At 34.1% G+C, this 18051-nt stretch overlaps 1 protein-coding gene across 1 annotated transcript in view; it reads left to right on the top strand.

Moving 5' to 3' along the window:
- The window catches only part of LOC150106336 (uncharacterized), a 580415-nt gene that overhangs the window by 331132 nt on the left and 231232 nt on the right, over positions 1–18051 (top strand). Inside the window, 1 exon segment of the mRNA XM_090393088.1 lies at positions 13163–13242. Within this exon segment, the coding sequence (XP_090249214.1) occupies positions 13163–13242 (80 nt within the window).

Here is an 18051-nt window from a genome sequence, read left to right as displayed (position 1 = left end):
ACTACGGCTTTCCGAGGCAGCAGCTTGATCACCCTGTTTGAGATGCCGTCTGGTCCAGGAGCTTTATTGTTCTTAAGTTTTTTTAATAATATCATATAATTCAACAGGTGATGTGGGAGCAATATGGTCAGTGCTGGTATCTGGGAGATTTAAAGCGTGTCTGACCTGTCTGTGGATTTTGTACGAGTGATTGAAATCTAAGTTGTTATAAGAGGGTTTGCACTGCTCTAGATTCTTTAGTATGGCTTCTGCCTTATCTACATCTGTGTGAACTAAGCCCTGGTTTGAGATTATGGGGGGAGGGAACTGTTTTTATTTCTGATGTTTCTCAGTAACCCCCCCCCCCCCCCCCCAGATAGAGTGATCAATAGGTAAGATACATTATCCCAAACTTGGTTTCTATGAGTTTTAAGTGCATCTCTTACTGCCCCATTTATCCTGTTTAGAGCTGTTTTATCTTGTGGTATGCAGTCTTGTGACTGGATAGAACTTGTTAATGACATGCCAATAAATGATTACAAGAGGTGTGCAGTGTAAAAGCGGTTTTACTGGTCGATCTGGCCAAACGGCTGAAATTAAAATCATAAATCGAAACGATCGTTCAGCCAATTTCCAGTCGGTATAAGTTGTGAAATATACATATATATATATATATATATATATATATATGTATATATATATATATATGTATATATGTATATATATATATATAGGGATTTTACCTTTGCCATGCGTAACAGCTTCGCTGTAACGATATAAGGGAATGAATGTTTTCCCGTCGTCGTTCGAACCATTTGCAGGGGCATACTTGCATCAAACCAAAGATTACAGCAGTGCGCAAGGTAATCCAGACATTGTGTGTGAGGTTCAGTTTTGTTTCAGTGGAATCATTATGTTATATATATTATTTTATTTATTATTTTTTGACAAAATGATTTGATTCCGCACCTTCTGGATGGAATTTAATGAACGGAATTTAAGATCTTTATTAATTTGTCGAATCATTTCAGTCGAATTATTTGTAGTGGTCAAATGGCTAGTTGGCTATGGGTTCGAATCAGTCTGCAGATGTCTTTGAGGAGTACGCGAATTTCATCGCAGGTGTTAGTCCACCTGCGATGAATCCACTGCTTACCGAAGGCCATAATTGACTTCTAAAAGTTTCATAGTTTCTAGAGTAGGATTTTGGGATTATCTCACCCTTAGTCCACTCACAGTACTAAATATTTTGTAGACTAACAACCTATTGTAGGTGAGATTTATATAAAAATGTCTTGATTGTGTAAACGAAAAACAAAGAAGGAATTGTCCGTAAATCATGAACATTAGCGTTTCGTAATTGCATTTTTGTATAGTGACAGGACTCATTATCACAACAATTAAATCTCGAGCTCCTTTTGACAATAGGCACTGTAGATATGATATAATATTGTTTTTAACAAATGTTATCGTTAAAATTATCCCGTTATGGTGAGAAAATAAGGGGGGAGGTGAATATTATCGCTTCTGATTGTTTTGTCAATAAATGTGGAATTGGAATGAGAAAAAGAAAATCTTACCTCAAGTAGCTTACGGCTAAAAACTAGTTTAGCAAAAAGAAAATTGCTGCCCAGTGTTACTCATCTAGAGACACTAACATTAGGATTAGCGCTTATTATAAATATTAATATACACTTGAGTAATAATTACTCAACTGTATAATGAATTATTTATTGATACGAGTTGAATTTTCTATTGTCCATACTTCTGTTATTCTTGCGAGAAAGTTAAGTGAGTGACGGAATTACATTATTTAATCATCTATCAAAAGTGTTACAAATAAATAAACTGTGTTGAGTACACGATCCTTTAAAGAATACATTGGAGTAATGATCGAAAAGTTTCATTATGAATATATTTTTATTTGCTAAAATTTTTAACTCATTTGCTCGTCATCATCGCATACTTTTCGGTAATAGTTGCAGCTAGTTTCGAACGCACTTTGTCCGCATTCTCTCTCCTAAATAAACTGTTCTCATGTCACTAACTTGAACTTGAATGCTTTTAGAATCGCATCGTCTAGCTTCGTGCAGGCAAAAAAGAAAAACCGGTCAACTCGTTCGATTCCCACCGCAGACTAGTGTAAACAATGTGATCTTCCATGGCCGCATCGGGTGTTTCCTGTCTTACCACCAAGAAAGGGAAGTTGAAATGTAAAACTGAAGGAGAATAAAGTGGAAATAGTGAATTTGCAGAATAATATCTTAGTAACGGGTAAAAGTTTTCATGTCCATTATATCTGAGATATTTGATAACATTTTAACATTTTCCGCCACTGCTGGTCCCTCCGATCGGAAAAATTACAATATGATGTACATATTTGCATATCATCCCATTATATATCAAAACACACAAAAATATTTTTTTCCATTTAAAATACGTAAGAAAAATTTAACACTTCACTGAGATGTTGCGTTTCATAGCCGATCGACAATTCTTTCATCGAATAAGAAAGTTTTTTGTATCACTAGTCACAGCATCAAATCGACGTACATAGTGCAGTTACAGATATAACGTTCAGCGTAGTATTAAGACGTTATATTACTAACAGAAACGCCATGCTTGAGGACTGCTTTATCTGACACAAGATCAGTCCTACTACTCTTTAAATGCATTCACCCTCTGCGCCGTCTCAAGCTTTGCATTCCATGCAACCACCTCTCTCTCCATACAAAAAAAAAAAAAAGGAAAAAAGTTCCTTACGACCTTCAGGGATGGAGTTCCTCCCTTTTATACCCTTTGGAAAATCTTGATATCGACCACAAATGCCTCTCAGAAATTACTTTTTAATTATATCATTTCTGCTGTCCCTGATTCTGCAAATTATATCTTATCTTCTCAATCTATCTTCATAATCGACACTCCACCATCCTCGGATCGCCTTGCTTATCTGCCTCTGCATCCTCTCCAAATTCACTACATCCTCATCTCTGCTGGTCTATCCTCACTGTTCGAACTATCCATTTAGTTTTTTCTTAATCCCCTTCGTGATAGTCAAGACGACTCGCTCATCGGTATGATTCCTAATCGTTTCTAGATTCGCATCATCCGGAAACAACTGAATATTGTTCTCCAATCTATTTACAATACGGGTGACACAAAAGTTGAACAGTCATGGCGCCAATACTGAACTGTGAAGAACTGCACCAACCCTATGCTTCCTTGATACTGCCTCCATACACAACCTTTTGATATCCGTCAGATTGCCAATGCGCTAGCATATTATCTAAGCCCAATTGTTGCAGCTTAAATAGCAACTTATCATGATACCTTTCAAATGCTTTTGCAAAATCCTGGAACGATCATGGTATATGCATTTCTCTCATCAGTCGCTCTTGTTATCGTTAATCCATTTTCGTCTTAAATCTTACTTTCACTATCCAGTGTGCTGCGAGTCCTAGATTCTCCAAAGTCTTAATGAAAAAATGAGCTTGTTTATACTTTATTCCCATTTACTACCACCCTAATATAACTTCACTAGTTTACCTTTATGTCACTCTTCGGGAATTTTTCCATTTGCAAGAGTTTCAGTGAAATGGTCAGATCATTGATATCAGACACTTATCACATTTGCTCCAAACGCGTGAGCGGCGATTCTTTGGAATTATGGCCGATGCATCTAAGGCTTATGAGGCTAGCGTATATATTATGACTGGAAATTGTGTATATTTTTGACTGGTTTGTCTTTTTCCAGTAAAATTCGAGTTTCCGCCAGACTTAACAGGCTAATTCAACTTGATGCGAAAAAAAAAAAAAAACTAATAAAATCTTCTCGTCCTATAGACATGATTCGGAGTCAATTATTTCAAGCCAAAAGAATAGTCAATATGCAGTCCTCACTGCCTTGTGAATATTCAGACTGCTTATATTCTAAGCACATCTATTTGAACTGCAGATCCTTCCATTACTCTTTTATTAACAAAAGCTATTACTCCAGAATAAACATCTCTGCAGTCTATATACTGTACAATACAAGAGATATTCTAAAAGAAGTGACCTTTATCCCTTCAGTTAGTTAAAAAAAAAAAAAAAAAAAAAAAAAAAAAATACGTTCCGTCAATTGACAATGTCAGATTTGTACATAATACTTTGATTGACAGAACAACAGCAGTACTAGCCACAGTCGAACAACAAAACAACCCACGGCTCTTTCTTGTTTTTCTAGAGAAAAGACTTCCGGTCTGCTTTGAGAGGCAACTTCTCCGTAAATCACCAGCCTTGTGATATTTTGAAGCAAACCATTTTCGCTTGTCTTAGATGTATAATACAATATCTAAGATTAGTACATTAGATTTGTTGCTTCAAATTTAAAAAAGGGGAGGGAATTAAATAGAGTATCGTGGTTTAATTCAGCCTCCTAGTACCAGGAAGCTTTCGTTTAAAAGAACAAAGTGTTAATCATTTTCTTCAAAAACTTATTTCATTTTAATAAAGTTTTTTTAAAACTCCAAACTGCAGATAGTTTTTACTGACCTGAAAATGATATAATTGCAATGAAAGCGCATTTTCTTGTTGCCGAAGGCTTACATATTTCCAAAATTCACATTTAGAAACCTATCAGTGGGATATTTAAACATGCACTTCAGTTGATAAATCTTATATGAAAACCAGTTTACCCGGTCTTCATGAATTTTAACAGAAGTTGACCAGCTGATAACATTAGGCCGAATTGGGAAGCCAAAAAACATTTACTCTGTTGCTTTTCAAATGGGTCATTTATAAAGAATCTCCTTACAAATTAATAATAAAATAAAATAATAAAATAATAATGATCATAATGTATTTTAAAACGTAGGGTTTCATGTTTAATTATGCAGTAATTTCAGTTATGATGTGGTGAAATAACGTGGAGGAAGAGGAGAGATGTGCAACTTATAAAATGGGCCGAAGTTATCGATGAAATGCTTGATAATTAAGAAAGAAGACGTCTTAAGATTTCTTTAAAATGAATGTAGCGTTCTTCTTTCTCTCTCAAATTAACTTATTAATTTTTAGGGACGAAAAACTTGCAGAAAATGTTATAATCTGATTTTGCACTATTACTGTATATGTATGTATGTTTTATAACATCAATATTTCCAGAGGTTATAAGTTTAAGAAAAAAAAATTGTGGCTGGTGCATTCGTTCTCTTATTACATTTGAAGGTCATATATTGACATCCGATGAATGATGACAATGGAACCACAAGGAATATCCACTTAAATTCTTTCACCGACGATCACGTGAAATAAAAATAGAGGAGCCTTTCCAGTTTTGCCGAATCGAAATACTGTGGTACTTAACGAACGATCGTGTCGCAAAAGCTGTTTACATTTTCTGGTTTCGCTCTGTGTATGTATTATATAATATACGGATCAACTGGAGCAAACTTACCTCAAAAATGGATGAAGCCATCATTTGGTGGCCGGGAAAAGTTGGTGCATAAATCACTAATAATGTTAATCCAATTAAAGTTTAAAATGTTTGTTTGTTCGCTTTTTTATTTATTTATTTATTTTTTTTGCCAAATATGGCTCATAATTAAAACAAAACAAAACAACGTTTTGTTATGTGAAGAATAATAAGATGCAATCCAATAACATAACTAGTGATTTCATTTGTTTCGCTCGCTACTGACTTAACGATTAACTTTATGTGTACAGAAGTGATGCGCACAATGCAGCGACCTAGTTGTTCTGAGAAGTGAGGAATTATTTTTTTTTCTCTCTCATTAATCACGCCTGCAAATCTCAATCCGATTGTGGCGAACAGTAGAAATCACATCCGCACATGAAGTTTTTTTTTTTTTCAATTATAATATAGTAAACACTTGCATTCGCATTCTTTCACATCGAAAATGTTTAAAAAAAATCTGCTAAATATATGTGTATACTTATTTTTCTAAGCAGTGTCATATTTTAATAAATTTACTTACTAGACTGATAATTTTTATGATTTTACTTGTTTAAGTTAGGTGATGCATGTCTTTGTGTCATCAAAATTGTTTAGCACACGAGTTTTTTCTTCATCAATCCCATACATAAGAAGATGTAATACCTATAAAATACATTAGTGTTGAGTGAGTGCAGAGACCTGCGACCACAAGATTCATAATCTTGTGCGGTCGTATACTTGGCATTATTATTTAAAAAATGCCACACGGGGATTACAAAAGAAATTCCAATTTTTTTTTTTTTTTTTTTCCATCTGGCTACTGTTTCAAATTTGTCTTTTAAGTTTCACGGCTTTCCTTATCTCTATAATAATTTTAAAGAATAAAGTAATTTGCCTTTTCAGTATCGAACCAAATTCGAACACAAGCGTGGTTGAATTCCTTTAAAGCATAAAAAAAGTAAACAAATAACGCAAAGCCAGCAGAATGATGATAATAATAATAATAAAACAAGGCACACTTCTTGTATAGTGCACACATGTATCGTTCTACTTGTTTCTTCATTATCACAGCAATTGAGTTTACAGCTATTTAATGAAGATCCCAAATATCATATTGTATTCATTTCCATCAAGCCAGAGATAAATTATTATTATTATTTGGGTAATCTAATATAAGCTTCGAAGATACATACTGACACATTATATCTCATTTAGGTACAAAATTAATAACGGAAAAACTCACGTTAAAAGATTATTTAATAGTATAATTTTCGCCTGTGTGTCACAGGCATCTTCAGTACATTTTAAGCTCAAATTAAACAATAACTGACAATTCCAAAAAGCACCACCTAAGTAGCTAGTGTAAGATAACTAAAAAGGTCAATAAATTTCCTAACAAAAAAAAAATAATAATAATTATATATACAATAAAAAGTTAGGAAAGATTAGCTGAATTATATACTATCTCCCATAAAGGGGATAGATGTAAACCATCAGATCTGTTTAAGATAGGCGAGTGAAGTAAGATTTCACATGTTTCTTTATAAAGCTGTTCCATGAGGAACCGACTTTTGTGAAGGACCCTTGTCTTTTTCCAATGAACTCTATGTCTAGTGAAGATGGCATGTTCTGCAAGTCCAGACTGTTCAGGTTCAAGGTATTGAATATAAGACTGGTGTTCTTCTAGCCGAATAGAGGCAGATCTTCCTGTTTGTCCGAAATAAGATAATCCACAAGAGCAAGGAATCTGGTAAGCACCTGGATAAAGATGTGGAAGCTTGTCTTTAGGAGAAGTGAGAAAGGTGGAGATTTTTCTGAATGGTCGAAAGGCAACAAAAATATTCAGTGGTTTTAAAACTTTTGCTATACGTTCACTAATGCCTTGTACATAAGGGATAGGAATGCGCGTTATTTCTTCTGTATTTGAAGAGGAAGACATATTAAAACTACTCAAAGCTCTTTTGATGAAGGAATTCTTTTATCCATTAAATAGAAAGGAAGAAGTAATATATTGCAGTTTTTCTGTAATAGATCGTCTGAAGAACACAAGGAGTGGGCACGATGAACTAATGTTTTAATAGTTCCTGCCTTTTGACTGGGATGGTGATGAGATTCAGCATGGATATAATGGCCTGTATGAATCTTCTTTCTATAGACTGAGAAATGTAGGTTACCATCTGGTTGGCGAAGAATTAGAAGATCTAAAAAGGCTAACTGCTTATTTAATTCTACTTCTAGGGTAAACTGGATCCTTGGATGAAGTGCATTTAACTTAGTGAGAAACTGTTGAAGTTCATTAGAAGAGCCATTCTATACAGGAAAAATGTCATCGAAAATACCTTGAACCTGAACAGTCTGTCCTTGCTATCTTCACTAGACATAGAGTTCATTGGAAAAAGACAAGAGTCCTTCACAAAAGTCGGTTCCTCATGGAACGGCTTTATAAAGAAACGTGTGAAACTTTACCTCACTCGCCTAACTTAAACAGATCTGATGATTTACGTCTATCCCCTTTATGAGAGATAGTACTTTATAATTCAGCTAATCTTTCCTAACTTTTTATTGTATATATATAATTTTTTTTTTTTGTTGTTAGGAAATTTATTGACCTTTTTAGTTATCTTACACTAGCTACTTAGGTGGCGCTTTTTGGAATTGTCAGTTATTGTTTAATTTGAGTTTAAAATAAAATGCACTGAAGATGCCTGTGACACACAGGCGAAAATTATACTATTAAATAATATTTTTACGTGAGTTTTTCCGTTATTAATTTTGTATTTATATGTCTGCTCACGGTTTGCCATTATTAAAACTTATATCTCATTCAGCACCAATATAAAGTGAAGACGATTCCATTTATTGTATACGCATATTATATATATATTGTATGTAAATATGTATATTATGTAAATAGTATGTGTGAATAGCAGTTTGATTGATTTTAAAAAATATATTAAAATTTCGAATGACTTTTCAAAAAACTTGGTCCGATTACAGCAAAAATTCATCAACTAGTGTTAACTCTAAAAAAAATATATATATAATTTTTGAACTGTACTACAACTTATGTATGTGATCAAATATACATAGCCTTAGAAAGGCTTTCATAATTGTTCAGAGCTGAATTTGCAATTACCTCTATTTTCGCTGTTTTCGATAAATTGTCATAATGTTGAAGTCAAATGTTGAGTATTCTGAGTTCTATCGAATGATGAGATTTTTGTTAAAACGATGAGTGTGTCAAAAGTTATAGTGTGATTTATGAAGTCGATCCGTTTTTGGTTTATGCACTAGGAACAGAATTTTTTTGTTAAATTTTGTCACTATAGCGACTCGATAAATTTCAATATGTATTCTGAATACCAAATTTCATGAAATTCCATCCAGCTAGTGTGGAACCACTGCTGTTAGAATCTTATTACCAGTATAAATGATCATATCATCGCTAACATTTCCTAATATATATCTTCAAGCGGTGTACCAAACATTTTGACATTCTACCGATTAAGATTTCATGACTAGTGTTTCTTCAAATGTATTATTTGGTTTGTCAGGATTTGATAAACTTCTACCTTTCATGCAATTTATAAAGCATTCCAAATTGCATCAACCTATCCATCTTTCTTTTTTTTTTTTCCCTCCTCCTCAAATACGTGCTTTGTTAATCTTTCATCTGTCATTCAGACTACTTCAGGTTTCCAATAAACGAGAAGATAGTATCAATTAGAGTAATCATCTCTGATCTAAAGATAGTGAGAAACATCCATGCCCACGGTGGGATTTAAACTAACGGCTTGTGGGTTGGAGACGGATACATTAAGTATTCGGACAATCATGCCACCCGAACAGCAATATATGTTAAAGATACCAAGAAATTTTATACTTGGTTTTAATCCTTTTCCCAAATAAGCAAAACAAAGTTTTGCGCGCAAAATATATTCAAGTCTGAGCTACTTGTATATAGAGGCTAATGACTTCATATCACTTGCCTTAGTATGTATCCCACAATGCAAAGCACATCCCCTTTTCAGGCGTGTATAATTCAATGCATAATGGGAAGGGCCACTACCCAGACCACTTTCGACCTTTATTGAGGTCTCTTCAGTGGGAGCCAGACTCGGGAGAGATACCAAGGTTGAAGTAATGCAGGAGTCATATATATCTCATATACAAATAGACAAAAGGTGCTTGACCTTCTTTCGGACGTGAATATGTTTCACGCGCAAAACTTTGTTTTGCTTACTTGGGAAAAGGATTAAAACCAATTATAAAATTTCTTGGTATCTAACGTATATTATACCCAAGGTAAAAAAACTTTCTACAATATATATATATATATATATATATATATAACACGATTAGTTTCGTCGGAACGCCGACTTCTTCAGGTGTGTAAATAATAACAAAAAAAAAACTGGAAAAATACAAAGTTTCCAAGAAACGTTTTGCTCTATTAACGCACTTCATAAACTCTGGCTATTTCTCTTTCGAAGAAAAAATATATAAACAAACCAGCGGCTTAGCTATGGGCAGCTCATTATCTCCGGTCTTAGCCAATATTTTTCTAAAAGAGTTTGAAGAGAGAGAGCTATTTCAAACGCAACATTAAAACCTAAACTGTGGCTGCGATACATAGATGATATCTTCCTTATCTGGGAATATGGTCTAGAGGAGTACAAACCTTCCTAGATCATTTAAATAATCAACACCAGAACATCAAATTCACGTCAGAACTAGAGATGAACGGCGTCCTCGCTTTTTTGGACTTAAAGATCACTAGAATGCCTGATTGTCTTAAATTTTCGATTTTTCGAAAAACTACTCATACAGATAGATACTTGCATGCCTCTTCTCATCACTTCCTCCACAGAAACTTGGTATTATTTCCACTCTGGCCCATCGAGCAATATCTCTTATTTCAGTAGAAGAAGACCTTCAAACAGAACTCAACCATCTGAAAAGCACATTCTTAAACAACGGCTATTCTTCTTGAAGCATCACTAAACATCTATACCCACGTATCCAACCTCGACAAGAAGATAACTCCAATCCTATTACTCACATCCAATTGCCGTTTATAAGCTCTCTATCTCCTAAACTTACAAAAATAATGAAGAAATTCAACATTAAAACCTACTTCACCACCCTACCAAAGCCTCGTACTTTTCTGAGTCGCCCCAAACCAAAACATAACCAGCTTCAGTTTCCAGAAGTTTATAAAGTCGTCTGCAACTGCGGTAAACATTATTATGGACAGACTGATAAGTCTATTTCACTACGTCTTGAGGAACACCAGCGTGACATCTCTTACAAAAGAACCCGTGCAAGTGCACTCTCCACTCGTGTTCTTTTCTCCGCTAACTCTAATCTAGAAGAGCTTCAACACCAGATAGACTGGAATCTTACGACCAATATCCATAAATGCGGTGACGAGCTTGAGAGACGTATCGTAGAATCAAAAGAAATAGTTCTGGACCCATCACACATAAACAACAATTTAAGCTACAGTTTGCCTGACGCCCACTGCGCAGTGATTGAGTTCTGGCGCTCTCGAATCGGTTGTCACTCACTTACAACTCACGCTAGTCCTGCCACGCGGACACCAATTCAAATATGACTTGGTGTCCGCGTGGACACCAAGTCATATTTGAATAAGTTGCTATTCCTATTTTGTTAATCTGAGAAGTCCATGTTTTTTGTTATTATTTACACACCTGAAGAAGTCGGCGTTTCGACGAAACTAGTCGTGTTATATTAAAGTTTTCTTACCTTTCTCGGTGTTCTTAGTCAGTATAATTATTAATTTAAAAAAAAAAAAAAATATATATATATAATCAGATATATATAGACTGTTTCGACCTTTATTGAGGTCTCTTCAGTGGGAGCCAGACCCGGGAGAGATACCACGGTTGAAGTAATGCAGAAGTCATATATCTCATATACAAGTAGACAAAAGGTGCTTGACCTTCTTTCAGACGTGAATATATTTCACGCGCAAAACTTGGTTTTGCTTACTTGGGAAAAGGATTAAAACCAAGTATAAAATTTCTTGGTATCTTTAACATATATTACATCCAAGATAAAAAACTTTCTACAATATATATATATATAGCAGACACCAGATAGTCTTCAAATAAACAATAAATAAATGAAATAAAATAAATAGTGGTTGCCAAAAGTGATCTACTTTTACGCAGTAAATTTGCAAAATGACTAAATACACGAATAGTGTGTTTTGTTTCAAGTTGAGAAAATAAGTTACCAGAGGATATTTCTTAGTGAAGAGGGGCAGAACACTTGAATAATGTGTTTTGTTTCAAGTTGAGAAAATAAGTTACCAACGGATATTTCTTAGTGAAGAGGGGGAGGATACTCTACAACGCGGGCAGAACACTTGAACTTATATAAACTCGTACTTTTTATTACAAACCCAATTATTTCGATCCCAGGTGGTAAAGCAAGGTTCTTGGAGCAATTACGAAAGGAGCGGAACGTTGTCTCTGGCGGAGGAAATTAGACCTCGGTACCTTCTTATTTAGTTCACTTCGAGATGCTAACATAGTTCTAATCCTAACACTGACAATTCTTTCCTTCCAAGTAATTGTTTGGTAGCCCAGTTGGAAGAACAGTGCAACATTTATGCACCTTCGATTGTAGAAAGACCTGCTTTAGAATATCATCTAGGACGCTGTAGAAGAGCTCTGCGCCAAAGGTGAATTAGCTGCTCTTATACTAAAACCACCTGAATGTGAATACAAGCAATTAACAAACATAATTATACCAGGTTCAGCCCCCTTAGAAATTATTGGAATTATGGAAAGAAGCAACTAATTCCACTTACATCTGATTTTCTCCAGATCCCAAACCATCGTCATAGCAGGCATATTTTGAACAGGATGCTAGTTTTAATGATGAGAGAAGTATCTCCCACATATACTCCATTCTACCAATAATTTGTGTTCGGTTTTTGGAGAAAGGGACCTCGAATCCATCTGCACTACTTTTATATATTTGATATTAATGTATACTTTATATACACACATACACAATCGGGAGTGGCAATTTGGATTATATTTTACAGCACATTGGAGCATTGAGAATAATTCGAGAATAAAATTGAGCTTGAACATTTATAAGACATAATCCACTTCCCATTCTCATAGAATAATTTTGAGTACTGATTATAAAATAATAGGTGCTATAGGGAGTCTGATTTCTTTTAAATGTTTGAACACGAAATTTAAAACACGAACTTTGGTAAACAGCTACTGATTGTGCTTGAAACATTCTTGCTATTATCAATTTAAAAAATGCATTCTAACTTTAAAAAGTCTGATGGAATGGATTAATTGACAGTAACTGAAAACGGTCGAATGCAACTCCATCCACCTCCTCTAGTAGAATGTATACACATCTCTGTATGATGAACGGAAGAAAACAGATCTAAACCAAACGCCTGAACTTCCTTTTTTTTTTTTGATAATGTATCCTCGTCGACTACATATAAAAATATTACGGTCTTTTACGAAAGACGTTGTTTTCAAAGGTAACGAATAGTGGCTCTGAACTTACTGTCTTTGTAAATCATGAATGGTTAGTCATATCACAGCGCAGGCAACTTATTCTTGCGTGTCTTAGGCAAAATACGAGACGTTTTGGGTCTGAAAATGTAGCTAGTGAGTAAGTCGCAGAGCACAGTTCGATTAATCTTGAAGAATTATTGATCTGTTCTTCTCTGTTTTCCCGCAGTGGTGGAGTCCATTTTGAAGGGAGAGAATGTAGGCATCACTCCCCGCAGACGTGCATGCACTAGCCAGCAAAATCCTCCGGTGAGTTGCTTTGTTATTACTAGTTACATTAATACCTGAATTGTTTAGTTCCATTTTCGTTACGGAACTGTTTTTCTAATATCTGATGAGCGCATAGGGTGACTACATGTGTTTACGAATAATACCGGAGAGATTCTTCAGGAAACAGGATGCTTAAATTACGAGACTTTTTCTAACTTTGACATGAAAAAAAAATCTTTGAAAACATTTAAGAAAAAAGTATTTTTAAAAGCAAACAATCAACGTGTTTAAAAAACATTTAAAGCTTAAAACATGCTTGGTTTTTAAGCGTTTTTCATGTCTTCAATTAACAAGAGCATAATTAGAATTTTATATATGTAAAAGACAAAATTTATTTTCACTTTTGAAGCTTTGATATTTTTATTTATATCTAGTTATTTTGATATTACATTTTGTTCATTTATGTATTAACAACGTAAAGAAAGTATTATTTTCACTTTAAATAACTTAAAAAAGCCTGGTTACTAATATTGAAATAAATTGCGTCAGTTTAATGAAAATAAGATGTTATTTTATAACATCTTATTTTAATATTCCATTTAGTGAGATAACTTTTCAGTTTTTTTTAATATTATTTTATTATTATTTTTGTTTAAGTATAGCTTTATTTCAGTAAACTCTTCACATTATGTGTGTGTGAATTTCCAACCAAACTACGCAGTTCTTTGAAAATTTATTTGGAATTAAACCTTAATTGATGTAAAGTGGATATTTTCTGTGAAACCGACGTCACTCGAAATCTTTTTTCTCCGTTATAAAATAACAACATATTTAATACCACAGATAATAAGCCATTGTATTTTCACACACGCCACACACACATTCTATCTTGACAGATATTTAATTGAACTATAGTTTCTACTTAAAATTACTTTATATCAGGAGTTGTGAGCTAAAATCTCCCAAAATATTTTGAGAGAAAAGTGGGATGTGCGGTCGCCCTATGTGTATATGTAAAATTAGAAAATAAATGAATAAAATATGACCTTTTAAGAGCAATTATTTTTCGTAGTTAATTTCGTCTTTGTCACTTCAGTTCAAATTATGCTTTGATTAATTTTTAGATATTAATCACATTACTTCATTTTCATCACATGGCATTCTGGAATTATGTTGTATTTGGTGCCAAATTAAGGCAATGGGGATTTTGAACTCATTTATAGTTTCCGGAAACTAGAAGCCATAAACGATATTTTGTTCAGTGCGCTGAATTGTCCCCTCACTATAAAAGTTAGATTTCTGATGATGTAAGTCCAAGCACTGGTACCATCCAGTGTTTTATATTTATCACCGAATTATTGTCATAACTGTTTTTGAGCATTCAGCAAATTTTTCTATGGGATTCCTTACTAATGGCTAGACCTGCTGATCTTTCCTTTCCTTCTTAAAATGTTGGCCTGTCTCATGGACTTTGCAGACATACCAACCAGAAGAACGCATGCGATTGACAGATATAATAAATGACCTCATTACTTTAGTGGCTTCAACATATAATTTCAAAGAACACCTCTCTTCGAAGTGCAAAGGAGAAAAATGGTAAATTTTAGCTCTGGAAGTTTCACAGTATGGTTACGACACATTCTATTATAATACAAATACATTTTAGATATAATGGTTTACCAATTATGGTAATAAAAATTACCTTGTTAAACAATGTTTTAAAAGATGATGCATGATAAAAGTGGATGACATGTAATAGAAAATGGCTGATGAGCTTGGCCCACTTAAGTTTTGAGAACTGCTTGTGAGAGTAGTCTTGAATGCGTTTGCGCAGTAGAGGTTCTTGGACACAGATCTTTAGTTGTGGATTGCTACAGAACAAGAACATTGAGGGTGATGAGAAGGAAATATTTATGTAAATTAGTTTAGCTAGTATAAAAATCTGTAGCACACTAGTTTTGAGTGGCTTGAGGGTTAGGCAATTCGGAAATCTGTTTCTAGAGACTAACATTTTAAAGCAGTTAGTGGTCTTGCACTGGACAATAAAGATCATTTACCACCTAAAGAGATTCGTATACGCCGCCGAAATGAGATTCGACCTTGCAGCTCTAAGCTGACTGAAATCCGCTCATCCAACGAGATTGGCAAATCTATGGAAAACAAAAACAAACAAACAAAAAATGCTAGAGTTTGAGAGATCTCTTGTAGTTTGTGATGGAAATACACATTGAGTACTAAATTCGATAATAGTGTCGAATGATATGATTGTGGACATGATTTTGTTATCAGTCGATGGACGTGATCATGCAGTTCTAACCTGGGAGGATGCAGGCATGCAGATTTATCAAGGAGTGGATGTATATGTAGAACTAATTAAAGCACAAGTGATAATGCAAGACAGATGACAGTATGAAGGAATATTAAAAGATATTAATAGTGCACGAGAGATAGAAATACTTGATGATGGTAGCAATAACAGATTGTATATCTAGATCTAAAAGAATAGTCAAGAGAATGAACAGAGATAACCAGGAATTATGAAATAAAAGATAAGAGGGTAAGATTGTACCATCACAGAAGGTAGTCATATAATATACTGAGATATAAAATTAGGAACCTGCTTACATTTATGGAATAGCAGTTAAGTATTTGGATATGTTGATTATTAGGAAAAAAATAGATATAGATGAAGGAAAATCCATATAGTCATCATGAGTTTGTTAAACACGGACTGTCTTAGTTCGGTAATCTAAATTAATTTCATAATTAAGTAGCTACAGTTGTGGATAATGGATGCATATATTGTAATATTTCTGCATTTTGCCAAGATATTTTATCGATTACCACATGTCAAATGAGTGGCATATAGTTGCAGCGGATGGATAGTTGATTGGATAGGACCCAAAGGTTTTGCGCTTTGGAATATGATGCTCTGTACCATTGGTAATGTTTGTGCTACAGGAAGTAGAAATGGTTGAGGGATCCTGGTGGATAAGTTGAAGCTTAAGGGACGTATTATAAAAGTAGTGAATGTAGCATAAAGAATTGCTGCTATAGTGGGAAGAATATTAATAAGTAAAGGGAATTGGTCATTCGATATAAGACTCATTAGGAGGAAATTCGAGGAAAGAGTGAAACGTTTGCTACTGTGATGAATTTGTGCTGATGAAATGTAAGTTTCAGAGCCTGGCAAATAAGAGCAAGGCTGATTGGTTGAAATATAATGATTACTTAGAGAATCACCAGATATACTCATATTTTCAAAGGACTGCAGAATGGACGGGTATACGGGATGAGTACATCCTTGGGAAATGTATAAAGATGTGGCGAGTTAGGAAGTGAAGCGCAGTTTCTTTATACGGACTCGTGGACTACTGAATGCATTGATGTGTAGCCACGATTCAGCATACATATAAGTTATATGTCTGCTGAATCACTTCTCTCTCTTTAATCTCCCCAACTTCTTTGACTATATGAGGAATTATGAATATTATGCCCGTTACACTACAAATTCCTTAGAAAAGAGTCATAACTTTATTTTTATTTTTTCCATCTGAAGATGAATTAAGTTAACCTCTCTCATATGGAGTTGACAGGATTTCTCTCCAGCAGAACATGCAATTTATAGACATAAATATACTAGCCTTTACTGCTTTGACCATCATTTCAGATAATCCAAACATTTCATAACTAATTAAACAATTGGGAATGTAAAAATTTCTCCAAAGCAAATAATTACAGTAATTGAACTTTTTTTTCATATTATTATGTATACCGCATTCATTTTAATTTAATTAAACTATCTTATTGACAGTCTTGTCTTTAGTGAACCGATTGTCAATAAGCCGAACTGAAATCCATCATTTCACAGCTGCTTTGCATATATTCTCACAAAATCCTGTGTAGTATTATTTCGGGGCCGTCCACCAGTTCAATTTGAAACACTGTCCCTTAGAGTAACTAATTGAATCCCTGTTCTTCAGTATCGTGCCACTTTTACACACCTTTAAAATACGGTAGCCAAGTCTAGACCACATAATAAAATACAACATTTAACTCTAAACCACAACTTTTTACATTACGTCTGATATTTATTTCTGCCTCAAATTCACTGATGGGAAAGTAAACTTTACTAATTTGTCCAACGTGACGGTCGCAAGCAGTTATTTGATTGGTTTCAGGTGGATTCCAGTGCAGTATACTTTAGCATGAACTAATTGTTTATGACTGTTTGCTTCACCTCTTATATCAGTAAAGTTGATAGTTGATAACTGTATTGAAATTTGCGCCATACAACGCACTTATTTGTAAATAGTCTTTACGTTGTCATTCCAGAGGTATGAAGAAATGCTTGGGGATTCTTTGCAAGGTCACTGATGCATTGCTCTTCCATCCTTCATGAACAGTTATCGTACACACTTGTAATTTTTTTTTTTTTCGCTTCACTTGTGTTATTGTTCGATCATAAATAGGAACCGAATGAAAGATATTTACATGACTAGAAAATGATCAAAAGCATTGTTATAACACATTGTTAAAAGCAAAAACTCATTTAACATTATTATATTAACATGTACCAAGATTTCACTTGGTACATTTAAATCTCTGTGTGTGTGAACTCTAAATTATTGAACACCAAGGTTGGCAATGTGTGTGTGCTCCAGCATCTTTTCACCTGAAAAAAAAACTAACATAAGTTAAATATATCTAGCTTTACCTTCTTCAGGACAATGGGCTCCTTAAGACATTCCATTAAGGAGCCTATTTTCCTATAGGAAAAATGTTATAAACAAAGTTACATTCCGGATATCATGGGATAGATCTATAATTTTCATCTAAATTGTCATG

The sequence above is a fragment of the Typopeltis vanoorti genome, chromosome 5 (assembly GCF_054136105.1).
Source record: "Typopeltis vanoorti isolate ZY-2024b chromosome 5, IOZ_Tvanoo_1.0, whole genome shotgun sequence".
Classification (NCBI taxonomy): Eukaryota; Metazoa; Arthropoda; class Arachnida; order Uropygi; family Thelyphonidae; genus Typopeltis; species Typopeltis vanoorti.
The sequence above is the reverse complement of the archived record's forward strand: the minus strand, read 5'-3'. Positions and strand labels throughout refer to the sequence as shown.